At 56.0% G+C, this 14509-nt stretch overlaps 4 protein-coding genes across 4 annotated transcripts; 3 read left to right on the forward strand and 1 right to left on the reverse strand.

Moving 5' to 3' along the window:
- Window positions 1-829: 829 nt before the first annotated feature.
- Window positions 830-1792, forward strand: CMQ_2221 (uncharacterized protein; the record flags this gene model as incomplete). The annotated part of the gene is made up of 1 exon (XM_014316179.1): window positions 830-1792. The coding sequence occupies one exon, from the start codon at window positions 830-832 to the stop codon at window positions 1790-1792; it is 963 nt and encodes a 320-aa protein (XP_014171654.1).
- A 3190-nt stretch (window positions 1793-4982) lies between these two features.
- CMQ_2131 (casein kinase) lies at window positions 4983-6157 on the forward strand (the record flags this gene model as incomplete). The annotated part of the gene is made up of 2 exons (XM_014316089.1): window positions 4983-4994; window positions 5075-6157. 2 exons carry the CDS (start codon window positions 4983-4985, stop codon window positions 6155-6157), a joined length of 1095 nt encoding a protein of 364 aa, XP_014171564.1.
- Window positions 6158-7847: 1690 nt separating this feature from the next.
- CMQ_2431 (inositol 5-phosphatase) lies at window positions 7848-9817 on the forward strand (the record flags this gene model as incomplete). The annotated part of the gene is made up of 2 exons (XM_014316389.1): window positions 7848-8026; window positions 8107-9817. 2 exons carry the CDS (start codon window positions 7848-7850, stop codon window positions 9815-9817), a joined length of 1890 nt encoding a protein of 629 aa, XP_014171864.1.
- A 480-nt stretch (window positions 9818-10297) lies between these two features.
- CMQ_2177 (cyclic-AMP-dependent protein kinase catalytic) lies at window positions 10298-11719 on the reverse strand (the record flags this gene model as incomplete). Its single annotated transcript, XM_014316135.1, has 3 exons — window positions 10298-10625; window positions 10682-11387; window positions 11467-11719. The coding sequence occupies 3 exons, from the start codon at window positions 11717-11719 to the stop codon at window positions 10298-10300; spliced, it is 1287 nt and encodes a 428-aa protein (XP_014171610.1).
- Between the last annotated feature and the right edge of the window lie 2790 nt (window positions 11720-14509).

Below are 14509 nucleotides of genomic sequence, written 5' to 3' on the forward strand. Positions count from 1 at the left end.
TATACGAAAACTGATTAACATTATTCCTACTATTCTCCCTTTCTTTCACCCCGTGAACTTACCTTGCTTCATCCCACTTGAAAGCATCGCTCCCCAGTCTGAGCTCTTAAACCCCCACGGCTTCAAAAACTTCTTGGTAGGGCAAACCCCTCAATCTAAAATATGTTGTCCTGGCTGTAGCACGAAGGTAATTGCTAAAATAAAGCCTTCTCACCTGTAGCAAAGCGTTGCACAATACCCAACTATGGGGATTGAAGTTGACGAAGACATGCCCTTTAACCGTCTCATGGGCTTTATGACATTACCGCTAGAACTGCGTGTATATATCTACAAGTTGACATGGGAGCGACGCGTGATCAATCTGCAATACCGGTACAAAACATTGGCCATCCCGTCACAGAGACTCAACCGATTACCCTTACACGAACAGAACAAAAATGGTGATTCCAACAGAAGCAATCCTGCTACCAATATCTTCAGTTATACCACGTACACATACAAGCCACCACCGAAAACATTATACATCTCCTCGGAATCCCGCTTCGAGACTCTCAAACATTATAAACTTGCCTTTGCAATGCAACCCAAATCCCATCTAAGACACGAACATGGCACCCTCAGGAGCGATGTGAGCTACCGATACATTACTCTCGTCTACTTTAACTACTCAATAGATGCACTGGCCGTTCCTGAACCGGCAGACATGATGAACAATTTGATATGTCAAATACGCTTTGCCGACCTAGCCCAAGTGCGATATGTGCAAGTTCGGGGCCGTTGCGATGACTACGGAACTCGTCCATGGTCTTGTCCGTGCAACAGACTGCCGATGCTATATGGACAGTTTCCTCTTCAGGCAGAAGCTACCGACTTTGGGCCCGTGAGCAACTTGCGGAAAAAACTTTCTTATGGCCAGCAGAAGGCACGACCGAAGCCCCAAAAATACATTGCCAAATTTGATGGGGGGTTCCAGAAAGAGACCAAGACCAAGAGACATGACAGAAAAGAGAGTGAGGAAGGAGAAAATGACGACCCGAAAACCCTGATTAGTGAACAGGCGCTGGATGAGGAGCCAGAGGAACTACCGCTTCATCTCAGAGTGAATCACATCTGGGAGAGAGCTCCAGAGATAAAGGCCTTTTACAACTACTACGAGACTTGGATCAACAGCGAGGACTACTCTAGGTACTCTTGGGCTCGAGAGCCCTTGAAAGACATATTTCAGAATGTCCAAGAGGTTGAATACGTTGTAAGAAAGGACCTTAGCAAGCCAGCAGAGCTTGTGGCTACGCTACGGCTCGTCTCGGCAGACGAAGCCAAACGTACGGCATCCAAACTGGCCTCAGACATCTCCAAGGACTGGCTACAAAAGGTAGCAACCGCCAGAGAAGTACTGGCCCACACTGCGACTTCCCAGACCGGACTAGACCAGCTTTCGAGCGATGCCGTCGCTGCTTCAGTGATTGCTTCTGGTGTCCGGGCTCCTTTGCGTGACCAAGAGGCCAGTGACCATGACGAGGTTGCTATGCGTGATTTTGTGGATGATCGTCCGCACCTGCAGTTTGTGCCCGGTCCCAAGTTAAAGAACAGAGCAATCATGCACGAATTCTTGGACAGTCTGCTGCGGTGGTTTCCGCTGATGGAGGGGGCAGATGAGATGGGGCCCGAGCGGCAGATTGGCTATCACTGGCTCGGCACTCGTGTGCAGGATGGCTGGATAATAGTGACTCTGGCCAGGGATTCTCGCCTGGGCAGTTTCTGGACTTTGAAACACAACCCCGTCATGACATAGCCTTGCAGACTCAAAGGCATCGTTGACAATAAGTGAAGTGCAGTAGACTTAACAGATTCACTCCGTACACAACCGCATTGGCATAACGAGTCACGTCCGTAGACTATGTAGTAAATGCAGCAAAGTCGCATCACATTCGTGGTGTCTTCCTACTATGTACGGAGCGGCCTCATTGTATCTGGCAGTAGCCTTGCTTACAAAGATGACAGGCATGTATTCGAGAACAATTATGTGTCTCCCTTGCAAAAGTTTCTTTCTACCTGTCCCCGCAACTACTGGCGTTTTCTCTTCCATCTTCTCTATCCCCCTTTTAATATTTACCATGTATTCACCACCGAACTTATGTTGCATGCTACATCTAGTTTTTCATCTTGCTACTATATACTATGTATGTACGCAGTAGCAAAGGCTGCAAAGACGATACAGCCTCATGCTGCCGTGTGGCTCTAGAGGTGGAGTGTGTGTGGGGAGAAATTTGTCCCTTTAGCCCCGGTCAGCTGGCTGCAGCAGCTTTCCTTATTCCCGCACTATACTCCGTGTTGCCTTCATACTCCATGTCCTGTAGATTCCCCCCCCTTAGTAAATCCGGTCAAAAGCGCCTGCACTTCTCCAACAAATCGAAGGCATTGGCCGTCTTGTTCTGGCCTCGTATGCGACAGACATCACGAGTCCTCTTGTTCACCGCCTGCTACTCGTATTCCAATTGGAGTAAGATCGGATTCTTACTGCTTGGCAGCTGGCTGCAATGGAGTTGTGAGTCCCCTTTTACCTCGTACGCATAAAGGGGCTATGCTGTTCGTTTAATGCTATGTATTAGCGGGCATTATACCGAGGTTTTGCCGCGGATAATAATCGTAGATGCACGGCCAATTGCCACAAAGCACATACGAGCAGACAGCGCCGTGAGAGAAGACGGGTATGGGCACCGCGTTCTCTAAGGAGTATTGACTGGCCAGAGCGTCCGCACACCGATATCGTTGGAATGGCAACTCGCACGTCAAATTGCGGGTACCATCGCCAGGATATTGAACAGACCAATTTCGAACTCAGACTACGTATGTAAGATGTGTTAAGATATGCACGAACTCGCAGGTTTGCGGACCCGACCAGCCGGAATGGGTGAGGCCTGCTGTAGAGCTCGACCGTCATCACAGAGCCCAACTCCGCTGTCATTACTCGTATGTACACGTTGAAAACTTGAGATCAGGCATCCCGAAGTGGTGGATCAGAGGGGCCCGGCTGCCTTTCGAGCTCCAGCTGACCAGGGCCAGCTCGTCTGCTGGCTGATCCTACCTTCTGGCCATTACGTGGTTCCTCGAAATAGGCCGACGGACGTGTATTTTGCTGCATGACTGCCCGGACCAATTGGATGCTTGGCAGATGCCACCCGAGCTTACTACGTAAGATATCTTACTACGTCGTATGGATTAATATATCTTATTACGACGCGTCGGCACCGCACGGCGGCTGTTTCGATTTGGGGTGGCAGCCGACTTGCCCTTCTCGGCTGCACCCACCTGCCTATCCGCCCAGCCTGCGCAGGTGCGATCGCAATACGATACATATGTACTCGTAGGTGCGAAGTAGCACTCGGAATCGGTCTTGTGTTGGGCAGAGACGTGTGGGGAGACGCTTTGCTGCCCGTGCTCTCGTCGTCGAAACCGGGTAATTCCACAGTGCCGAGCGTGAGCGTCACTGTACGAGTACGAGTATTTAGGCGCCCAGCACGCGAAGCCAAGGGGCCAGCGAAAGCACACCACGTATCAGGAAGCCTGTGAGGTGTCGCATGGCTGCTGGCTGCTGGATTGCAGCTGAACAGGCTACCCTTCTGCCTCGTGTTTCTTGTTGTGCTTTCCTTCTTCTCCGCCGCACGTATCTTACGAGAAACGGGCACGGCAATCCTGGTTGCCAGAGAGTGCTTTCTCCCCTGATGAAGCTCCCCGGTCTCCAATCGCCCCGCTCTTCTGGCCTGACAGGACTGGCCACGCGTGATTTGGCCGCATCCGGGCAGCGAAGTGTATCTTACTCGTATTAATATTATCTTGTAACTGACGTGCCCGACCGTCTTAGCCGCCGCAGCCTGCCGGGCGCCTTTTCCTCTGGCCCCCTCCTGCCCGCATTTTGTGCTCACTCTCACACCTCGAAAAAATGACAGAACCTGGACTGTTGCTTGACGTCCTGCCATGCTGCTCCCCGTCAGACAAAGCCAGTGACAAACAGCAGCACATCCACTGCAACTGGCGGTGGGACAGGCTAGCTGCCTTATAAGATGTCTGCAGATATTCTCCGTATCCGTGCTCCGTACACCGTAAGATGCATTTGTTCCCTACAAAAAATAAACCGGGTACTTTAAATTAATGCCGGCGCTGGCTTCTTCGCTGGCCACTGCTCTCCGCAGGTTTTTGCCTCGCCACCGTTCCCTAAATTTTTCCCAGTTTTAGTGACCACTCGCTGGTGCCGTCTATCCGATTATCTACCCCCACCCCCTAACCTTCCGTTTTCGCGCCTGGAGCCAAGCCCAGACCCCCCCTCCCTTTCAAATTACCCTTGCCGCCCTGGCCACTCTTCCTTTCGTGCTCTCTCTCATTCACCAAAACCCACAACGGTCTGTCTGTCAGCAACGCCTTTTTTTCCCTCTTTTCTCCTTCTCCCCCCATCTCTCTTCCAACTTCTCTTGCCTCTGCAACAACGTCGTTCTTTCATTCGATTCGACTCACTCCGACAGTAATCTGTCGACAATTGGCAACCTTCCATTGCATTAACCAGGCCACCTGGTTATTACCTCAATCCAAAAAGTGCGTATGCTTTTTCACCTTCCCTCAAGTGACTCTTTTCAGCTCTTCGTCTCTCCCTTCCCTCTTTCAACATCGCCGCCTCACCGCTGCTTCGGCCGCATTCCGAAAATACGTATACAAATACTGTCTTCGACAGTGTTGTGTAGTCCTTGTGCATTATTTCATTCGTGTTTCAGATCGTTTCTTCTTCCCTTCCTTATCTGGATCCAAAACATCTGATTCTTCACATCTCCTCTATACTGTCTCTCTTCAACGGCCTCTTCTCGTCGTCTTTTCTTTCTATTTTGTCTTGCCTCCAACGAAGTCGACGCTTTGTGATTAACGCCTCGAAACAGACAACCACGATAATCGTCCACATCAAACAACTTCGCTTGCCCGAAGAATTAAAAGCGAAAATGACGACGATGGTTTGTTTTGCCCGCAACGGGACTTGAACCCACTTCCAAAGGACTAGATTACCGTTGCTAACCTCTCTTTTCTTGTACAGGATCTCCGCGTCGGTAACAAGTACCGCATCGGCCGCAAGATCGGCTCTGGCTCCTTTGGTGACATCTACCTGGGCACGAACATTATTTCGGGCGAGGAGATCGCTATCAAGCTTGAGAGCGTCAAGGCCAAGCACCCCCAGCTCGAGTATGAGGCCCGCGTGTATAAGTCACTGGCTGGTGGCGTTGGCATTCCCTTTGTCCGCTGGTTCGGCACGGAGTGTGACTACAACGCCATGGTCCTGGATCTGTTGGGCCCCAGCTTGGAGGACTTGTTCAACTTTTGCAACCGCAAGTTTTCGCTGAAGACCGTTCTTCTGCTGGCCGACCAGCTCATTTCGCGTATCGAGTACATTCACGCCAAGTCGTTCATCCACCGCGACATCAAGCCCGACAATTTTCTCATGGGCATCGGCAAGCGTGGCAACCAGGTCAACGTGATTGACTTTGGTCTGGCCAAGAAGTACCGTGACCCCAAGACTCACTTCCACATCCCCTACCGTGAGAACAAGAACCTCACGGGCACTGCCCGTTACGCCTCGATCAACACCCACCTGGGTGTCGAGCAGTCCCGCCGTGACGACATGGAGAGCTTGGGCTACGTCATGCTCTACTTCTGCCGTGGCTCGCTCCCCTGGCAGGGTCTGAAGGCTGCTACCAAGAAGCAGAAGTACGACCGCATCATGGAGAAGAAGATGACCACTCCCACTGAGGTTCTTTGCCGCGGCTTCCCCAACGAGTTTGCCATCTACCTCAACTACACGCGCTCGCTCCGCTTTGACGACAAGCCGGACTACAGCTACCTCCGCAAGATCTTCCGCGACCTGTTCGTGCGTGAGGGCTTCCAGTACGACTACGTCTTTGACTGGACTGTGTACAAGTACCAGAAGAACGCCCAGGCCATCGCCCAGGCTGCTGGCGCTACTGATGACAAGCAGCGCACTGATGCTGCAACCGGCAACCCCACGCAGTCCGGTGCGGTCAAGGCTGGCAACAGCTCGCAGATGATGTCGGGTGGCCGTCCCCGCAACGCCAAGATTGGCGACGTTCACGATGCCAGCCGGGGCCCTGCCGACCGTATGTGATTGCTATCTGTGAGCCTACTTGACAGCATCCTCTGTTCAGAAGCTCGGGGAGCGGCCAGGATAGCAAGCACGACCATGGCTATGGGAGCCATGGAACGTTGGTGCTCGCGGTTGACGTCCGACATGTGAGATGGCCTAGGTGCACGACACGGTTGACTAGTATGATCCCCCCGGGGTTCTACCGATAGCTGGCAACGGGTGCACGCTTGAGGCACCGTCTCACCTGGTTTACCCGTCATTTCGCTGTTCCGCTAAGATCGCTTTTCCTGTTTGTTTTCCTTTGAGATTGCTCGAATGTTTGTTTGGAGGCCTGGTTTGGAAGGACGCGCGGCTGCACCAGTTAGCGCGATCAGTTTCTTTCCACATCGTGGAATATTGACGGATACGGATGTCGATCAATGATCTGTCGCAGAGCTTGCGGCACTCATCACCTTGACAGCTGACTCCGACCGCATTATCACACACGATATCGCCAAAACCCGCCCGATAGCATCTGCTCGACCCACGATCCCTGTCCGACACGTGTTTACAATTTTACCGCTCAGTTTCTTGCTTTTCAGAACACCCCACTCTTACCCCTTTTTCGTCTAGACGCACAACCTCGTATATTGGCTTGCAGTCAGATAGAGTTGGCGTTACGTGCTGTTTCCGTTGCACAACACGACGATCAACTCGACTGCCGACTGAGAACGAGACGGTGGAACTGCATTACGAAGTAGGAAAGGGGCTGCCTTCCTTGAGGCAGCAGGGTCACAAATGCAGCACTGACGCTTCCCAAAACACCACACGTTATGTCGTGTGGAGCAATCAGTCACAGGGTTCAACACCCATTTTCATATGCTTTATTCCGTCATATTTTGTTTTTTCTATGCTTTCATTTGCTTCCCTTTTTCCTTTTTCCGTTCCCGATCTATGTTCCTTGTCTTTGTTTGGCACGAACTCTTTTCCTTTACCCTTCTCATTCACCTCTCATAACATTTCCATTTCCGATTGGGTCTCTCGCTTCTGAGTTCGCTTCTGGGGAGGTAATAGCACATTAAGGGGACGAGGGGTTTTCATCCAGAGTTGTCGGTTGAGTGGAGGCACCAAATTGCATGGCAAAGAGATGTAGAGGGGGCTTGAAGCGGATCGTTGCAAGTGGGGAAGGGGGTCGCTGGGACAGGAACGAAGAAAGCGCGTGATCGAGAGCGCTTACTTTCCGTGCAGCACTGCCTGATGAGGTAGCTGGGAGGATTTGGCCGATGGACATTCAAGCCGAGCCTCGCTAGGCAGACTCGGAGGCTCCTTGTCCGGCTCCGGGACTCTGGGTATGCTGCTGATCGAGGCTCATCGTGGACAATCACACTCTCTGTACGGCTGAAGTAACAAGGTAGCAAATAAACATTTTGGGAGGAGCGTGGATGGCGGCCTAGAAGCGAAGGGTCTCGTGACAAGTAGTTGCACGAGTGGTGCGCGGCTGACCTTGCTTAGGCGGCCCACTTCCAGGCTGCGTCAGGTTCAGGCGATGACGAGTTTACCAATCACAGGGCGTGTTGGATTCGCCCCACGTCAGGGCGGCAGCTGGCAAGAAGTGGCGGCAGGCGAGTCAGTTTATATGAGAGAGGGCGCCAGCACAGAACGGGGTTTAAAGCAACAGGACAACATTCGTTCTGTGAACAAGTCAGAAAGTGGTCGTGTCTGCACCAACACAATGGGCTCTCAGGCGGCCCCGGAACACGACACGATGGTCTCGTTTGCTTCACTAGATCTGCTGCTGCTGACGTTCAACTGTGCCAAGTCGGCCATCGAGGTGCCGGTGTTTGCAGCCCATTTGCAGGAGGCCTTGTCGCCAAAGGAGACGGGCACGACACTGCCGGATCTTGTTGTCTTGTACGTGCAGAGCTGGACATTGGCAGCCGACGGCATGGTTCAGAAGCGTTCTTTGCACGCGCTCTTGCTGACCAGATCAGCTCTCTGCAGGAAGTAGGCCCGCTTGGCCATGCCTTTGTGGGCTCGTACTTCTTGTCGCCGTACCTGGCGCGGTTCGAAGAGGCGCTGAACCGGGCAGCATCGGAGCTGGACGGCGAGGGCGAGGGCGAGGGCGAGGGCGAGGGCGAGGGCGAGAGCGAGAGCGAGGAGGAAGTTTCAGAGCAGACAGCTGCAGAGTCGGACACAGGGCAGACGCCGCTGGTGGCGACACAGAAAGGCGGTGCCAAGATGAAGCCGTACCAGCTGGTGCGGCAGGCAAACGTGGGGATGACGGCAGTACTGCTGTTTGCACGGGATGCAACCCTGGTGCGCAGCGTCGAGGTGGCCGAGTGCGGCTTTGGAGTGGCTGACATGGGAAACAAGGGAGCCGTGGGTCTGCGGGTGGCTTACGGTTCGGCTGGCTCGGACGCATCGGAGCTGACGTTTGTGGCAACGCATCTGGCGGCGATGGAGTGGAACGTGCGGCGGCGCAACGCCAACTGGCGCAGCATCGTGGCAGGGCTGACGTTTGGCAACCCGCACGACGCGATCGCGGCGGCCGGAGCAGAGCATGAGCGAGGGTCACTGCAGGCGCTGGGTCGTGGGCGACAGGGCCGGACGCGCGACGAGGCGGCCAGCGCGCCCCAGACGCCCGAGGAGGAGGCCGAGGCCGATGCGGCCGACGCAGCCGGCGATGATGCCTGGCTGCTGCTGGGAGGAAGTGAAGGGGTGGGGGGTGATGCTGGTGGCCGAGAGGAAGACGGACGAGCGGCCGGAACGGCAGCGGAAACGACAGACAGCCTGGCTCTTCGTTCGGCCGACATCCGGCGGCGACTGCACGACATGTCCATCTTCCGGCCGGACAGCCTGCTGTTCGTCGCCGGCGACCTCAACTACCGCACGGAGGCGACGAGGCCTCCGGCCGGCGCCGTCTTTCCTACGACCAACACGTGGTCGGACTTCTTGGCACGTGACCAGCTCAATCAGGAGCGGCTTACCGGTCGCACCTTCCACGGCATGCGCGAGGCCGTCATCACGTTTCCGCCGACGTACAAGTTTGACGTGCTCGAGGGAGCCGAGGCCGCGGTCGAGGCGCAGAACGCGGCCGAGATCCGGGCGTGGCGGGAGACGCATGGTGAAGGCGAGGGTGAGGACGGCAGCAGGGCGCCAGTGCCGTGGAAGTACGCGTCGCATCGATGGCCCAGCTGGTGCGATCGGGTGCTGTACCTGGACGTGTCGGCGGCGGCGAAGCGGCGGTGGCGGCGGAAGAATGGCAGCAGTAGCAGCAGCAGCAGTAGCAGCAGCAGCCAGCCGGAGGTGCAGGTGGCGCGATACGCATCGCTGCCGGTGATGCGGACGAGCGACCACCAGCCGGTGTTTCTGCGGGCACGCGTGCCGCTGCTGGGCCGACGAGGTCGACAGGAGGCCGACGAGAGCGGGAGCGAGAGCGGGAGCGTCGAAGAGGCAGAAGATGCGGATGCGGATGCGGTGAGCCCGGAAGGCGAGGCAGGGGCCGTCCGTGATCCGCGCAGCCACCTGCCCGTGCCCATCGACACGGACGCGTGGGATCGCCGGACACAGGCACGACGGCGCGAGCTTCTCGCCGGCTGCGGCATGCTGCTGTTCAACACACGGGGTGGAGCGATTGCGATTGCCACGGCCGTGGTGCTGACCGTGGGCACGTACTGGGTCTGGGTCGGGATGGTGCAGTAGGGGAATGGGAGGAGAGGATAGAGGGAGACGAGAGAAGAGGACGACTGGAAGAGCACGACGACGACAAGAGGTCGACTAGAAGAGCACAACTACATTTCCCCATCATACTCCCTATATCTAGAAATGCCCATGATGATTTGCATGTTCGTCTATGGGTGCTGCCTGCTGCCTGATTACGACATGCCGTACTTTCTCCTCTATACCGTTAACTTCTCTCTATCCTCATCTCATCCTCGCCCTTTCATACTTCGTCATCGGTGCGTGTCTACGTCGCGTCGCTCGTGCTGATAAAGGGAACCAAAAAGAGAATGCAAAAGGATGACAAAGCAAAAGCAAAAAGGGGCCCCCCTAAACCAAAAAATACACACACGTAAAGCACCATACGCCCATCCTCGCCAGAATACCGCACCTTGGCCGTAGCCAGCGCTGAAAACAAGAGTCCATCCCATCCCGCCCCCCTCTATCTGGCCAGAGCCAGGTCTAAAAGTCGATAAAGAACTTGTCGTACTGTGCCGCCATGTCGTCCGTGTATGGCTCAAAGTCGACGTCGTTTTCCGGATATATGTCAAAGCACTGTGCGTCTCCATTGAACCGCACCCGCGGCTGGATCGGGCCCTCCTGTCGTCGCTCGTATAGCGCGTCCCAGTCGACGCCGGCAAAGAACGGGTGTGCCCGCACCTGCGCCGCACCACCACTGATGTTGCCCAGCCGCAGCGACCGGTCTACCGTGCACAGCTGGCGCACAATATCCTGGGCTGCCGGCGAGATGACGGGGTCGTGGGGGAACACGACCGGTTTTTCCAGGATTCTGGGGGGGAGTTAGAAGAACACTGGAAAGAGTACAGCGAAAGAGAGGAAACGTACTGTCGGTAGATCTCCAGCGGATTCTGATGCCAGAACGGCGGATAGCCCGTCAAGAACTCGTACACCAGGATGCCCAATGCCCACCAGTCGACGGCTGTCGTGTGGCCCATGTTCTGGATCACCTCGGGCGCGATATACTCGGGCGTGCCGCACAGGGTGTACGTCTCGATGGCCGGATCGGCTGTTGCTATGGCGTCCTCCATCGGAACATCGCCCGAAGCAGCTGCCTGCTTCTTCTGCTGGTGCAGACGGCCACCGCCCAGCCGCTTGGCAAAGCCAAAGTCCACCAGCTTGACGTGGCCAGCCGCGTCCAGCAGCAGGTTCTCGGGCTTCAGGTCGCGGTACGCCACTCCGTCCTGCTGCTCGTGCAGGTACTCCAGCACCAGCACGATCTCGGCCGCGTAGAAGCGCGCCGTCGCCTCGTCGAAGCGGCGGAACTTGCGCAGATAGCTGAACAGCTCGCCACCGGGAACGTAGTCTAGCAGCAGGTATAGAAAGTCGTGGTCCGAAAAGGAGGCCTGCAGCGTCGTGATGAACGGGTGGCCCGCCACGTCCTGCAGGATCTGCCGCTCGTGTCGCACGTGGTCGATCTGTTTCAGCTTGATCACCGCCGTCTTGCGCAGCATCTTGAGCGCAAACACCTGCTGTGCCTCGGCATCGTCGCGTGGATGCGCTCGTCGGACCAGGCAGACGCGAGCAAAAGTGCCTGCAAGGTCAGCGACTTTCTTCCTTCGCACTCTCTTCTTCTCTTCTCCTCTCCTCCCCTTCTTCCTCCTTGAACCCACCTGTTCCGAGCGTGCGTATGCGCACATAGTCGGCCGGATGTTTTCCTGACCCCAACGGGCCGCTCGCGTCCCTCTTAGAGTCGGCTGTACAGCCATTGCTGCTTCCTGTTCCTATTGGTATGCTGCCGACCACCATGCCTGCCGTCGACGTCCGGGCACTCTTGAACCCGGCAGGCGGCGTCCACAGGCCCCCGTTGCTGCTGCCACCGCCGCCCGTATTCGCCGGCACAGCGTGGATCGCGGTCATGGCCATGCTGGAGAAGGATGTCGAAATTCGCGAGACGAAATGGGTGCTTCTGGCGCGAGAGTGGGACACAGCATGTATGCCCTCGTCCCCTCTGTTGTCGGACGAAGTTGGCGCGTTGGATCAACAGCCAATGCGGAGGAATGGGCAGAAGAAGAGAAGAAGCCAAAAGACAGGGGGTTCCTGTCGTCTTGTCAGAGGCCCCACCCGTTTCACTTTGTTGACTGCCTTTCAGTTCGCGACAACCACTCCGTAATCTGCTCGCGACGACGAGCCGGCTCATGCGGAACAGCGCAGCAGCAGCGGAGGCAAAGAGGCAAAGAGGCAGGAGTCTAGGAGCCTAGCCAGTAAAATGACAAGGGGCGAGTCGAGGGATATATCGCTGTCGTCGATTGCCCTCCCCTTTTCTCTCTTTTGAACAGGAGACAGGTCTGAGACGTCGTCCGAGAGGCCAGGGGTCAGAAACTGGAGACAGCGTCGATCTGCGCGATGAAGAGTCCGTGTGTGGAGGGGCATCGGCCCAAAAGATGCTTCTTGGGCGGTTCTGATTATGTACTTACTTCGTATTAACGTGTGATTAGCTCTTTTAGGCCTGGGAGAGGGGGGCCTGGCCTGCCTGGAAGAGACAGCCCAGCCGCTCAGCCGTCTCTGGCGCCAGCCGTTGCTGCCCTGTCCTGGCAGCAGCAAGCAGCCCGACTTGTCGAGCGCGCGGCGGCATCCCGCTCGCCGGGACAGCTGCCTGCAAACCGACGGCCATCTTGGGCTTCAATTGCGTCTCTGCTACGAGCCGGACTTCCCCTTCTTTTTCGGCTTATTCAGCTTACCCACCCCGTTCTAGTCCTCTTCCATTTGTGCAAAAAGGGCAAGCATTCTGGTGGCCAGCCGTGCCTTCCGCAACACGCCAGCACGCTACGGAGTACTCGTACAAAACATCGCAACTTGCCGCGCCTCGGCGGTGGCGCACGGCGAAATGGCAGCCAAAAGGGACATCGGCAGAATCAGGAGCTGACAAGCGTCTAGACCGCCTTTGGCAAAAGGGGGAGCGGGCACAGGCGACCATCCTCGGCTGCCAGCCCGAGGAAGAGGGAAGAGGCGGTGCGCTGTGGCTGGAAAGAGCGGGCACTGTGAATACACACTGTCTGCGCTTGTCGCCGGGCTTTGTCTCCGTTCGGTGTCAGTGTAAAAGAATTGGGTAACGAGCCAATGATGGGCTGCCGATAAGATATTGTCCACAAAGACAATTGGCTGCGGCTCGGCCGACAAACCACGAATGGCCTACGACGTATTTTCAACTACCCCCTCGAAGCAAGGGCCAAGAGTAATGGGATTGGAGATTGTTACCTGATGAGAAGCATGATGCCATTCTATTTGACGGCGGGGAAAGGAAGCGTCCAGCGAGGCAACAGTAGATCCCGGCATGGCAAATTGGCATCAGCAAGAGAGGCAAATACGCAGGCGTGCAGTACGAGGGAGATACTTTCACGACAAGTTTCATTTCCTGACGGGGTTTGCCTGCGCCGGCCTCTGGGTGCCGTCGTGAAAACGAGCTACTCCGGCACCCCCAACCAAGGCTGCCCAGCGGCCGGCTGGCCGCCTCCGATGTCGCGTGCACAGGAAGAAGCGTGAAATGGGAAAGGCGCGTGGGGTACACGATGAGCTTGGCCAGACGTGAGCCTTTTTTTCTTTTTCTTTTTCTTTTTTCTTTTTTCTTTTTTTTTTCTTCTTCGTTGCGCCGTGCCCCTCTCTACCGTTTCTGGCATTTTTGCCGCTCTTCTACTACGACATATATGGCCATCGGAAACGCAACGTATGGCCGCATCACGAGCGTGGAATGTCCGGGCCCAAAATGTTGAAAGTGACACCGAGTAGGGGCAGCCGACGGGCAACGGGCCAGCAGGAGGGATCCATTGCGGACTACGGAGAAGCAACGGCGTTTTGCTTTGGATTGCGGGAAATAGCTCGCTGACCATAGGCTGGCTTGGCTGTAAGTGGGCTGGCAACCGCCGGATAGCTGGCTGGCTGGCCCTGGTCGCCTCGGCGCAGTTCCGTCTACCTCGCTTGTCGTCAATCGAGGTGCTCTCAATGGATGGGATGAGCCCGGCCGACCCCACGTCCTGCCCCAGACGAAGACTCTCACGGACCAGCAGCCTGTGTCCCTGTCTCGGTCCTTGACCTGCATGCCGGTCGCAATTAAACGGCATGCATACTCCGTATGCTCGCACTCCGTGAGCCTGTCCAGCGTGCTGCTCGGAGCAGATGCCCGGCCGACTGTCCCACTGGCCCTGTTCGAGACATTCCTCGAACTGCTGCCTTGCCCCCCTCGATATCAAACGCGCCCGCTATTGGCTCTGGTGCCCGCTGGTGCGCTAGCGGTTACGTAGCGCAAGCCGCCGCCCAGCGGATGGGTACATGCAGGCCGAGTACTCCTACCTCTTCGGGTGAGCCTATATTACGCATTACCACACGTGCACCACTCCCCGCTCACCCCTCTGACATCCGCCACTGACCAGAATCGGAATCTGGTCTCCCCCAACTCCCAGCAAACCGGTGCTTCTCAGGACAAGGCCGAGGACGTGCTCTGCACTCTTCTTACCGGCCTCAACGTCGTAACACTGGGACAGCCGGCTTATCTCTCTCGCCCTAACAGCGCAGGGAAAGTGGCCAGATTTATTTTTACTTGGGGTACCTTTTTATCCCCCTCTTGCCGTAGTTCCCCCCCCCCCACTTTGACACTATTTTTTTCCCACAAGGAGAAAAAGGCCTTGCCCCACCCGACGCAGGCCAGTAATCCAGCTCGCC

This window comes from Grosmannia clavigera (assembly GCF_000143105.1).
Source record: "Grosmannia clavigera kw1407 unplaced genomic scaffold GCSC_156, whole genome shotgun sequence".
NCBI classification, from domain to species: Eukaryota; Fungi; Ascomycota; class Sordariomycetes; order Ophiostomatales; family Ophiostomataceae; genus Leptographium; species Leptographium clavigerum.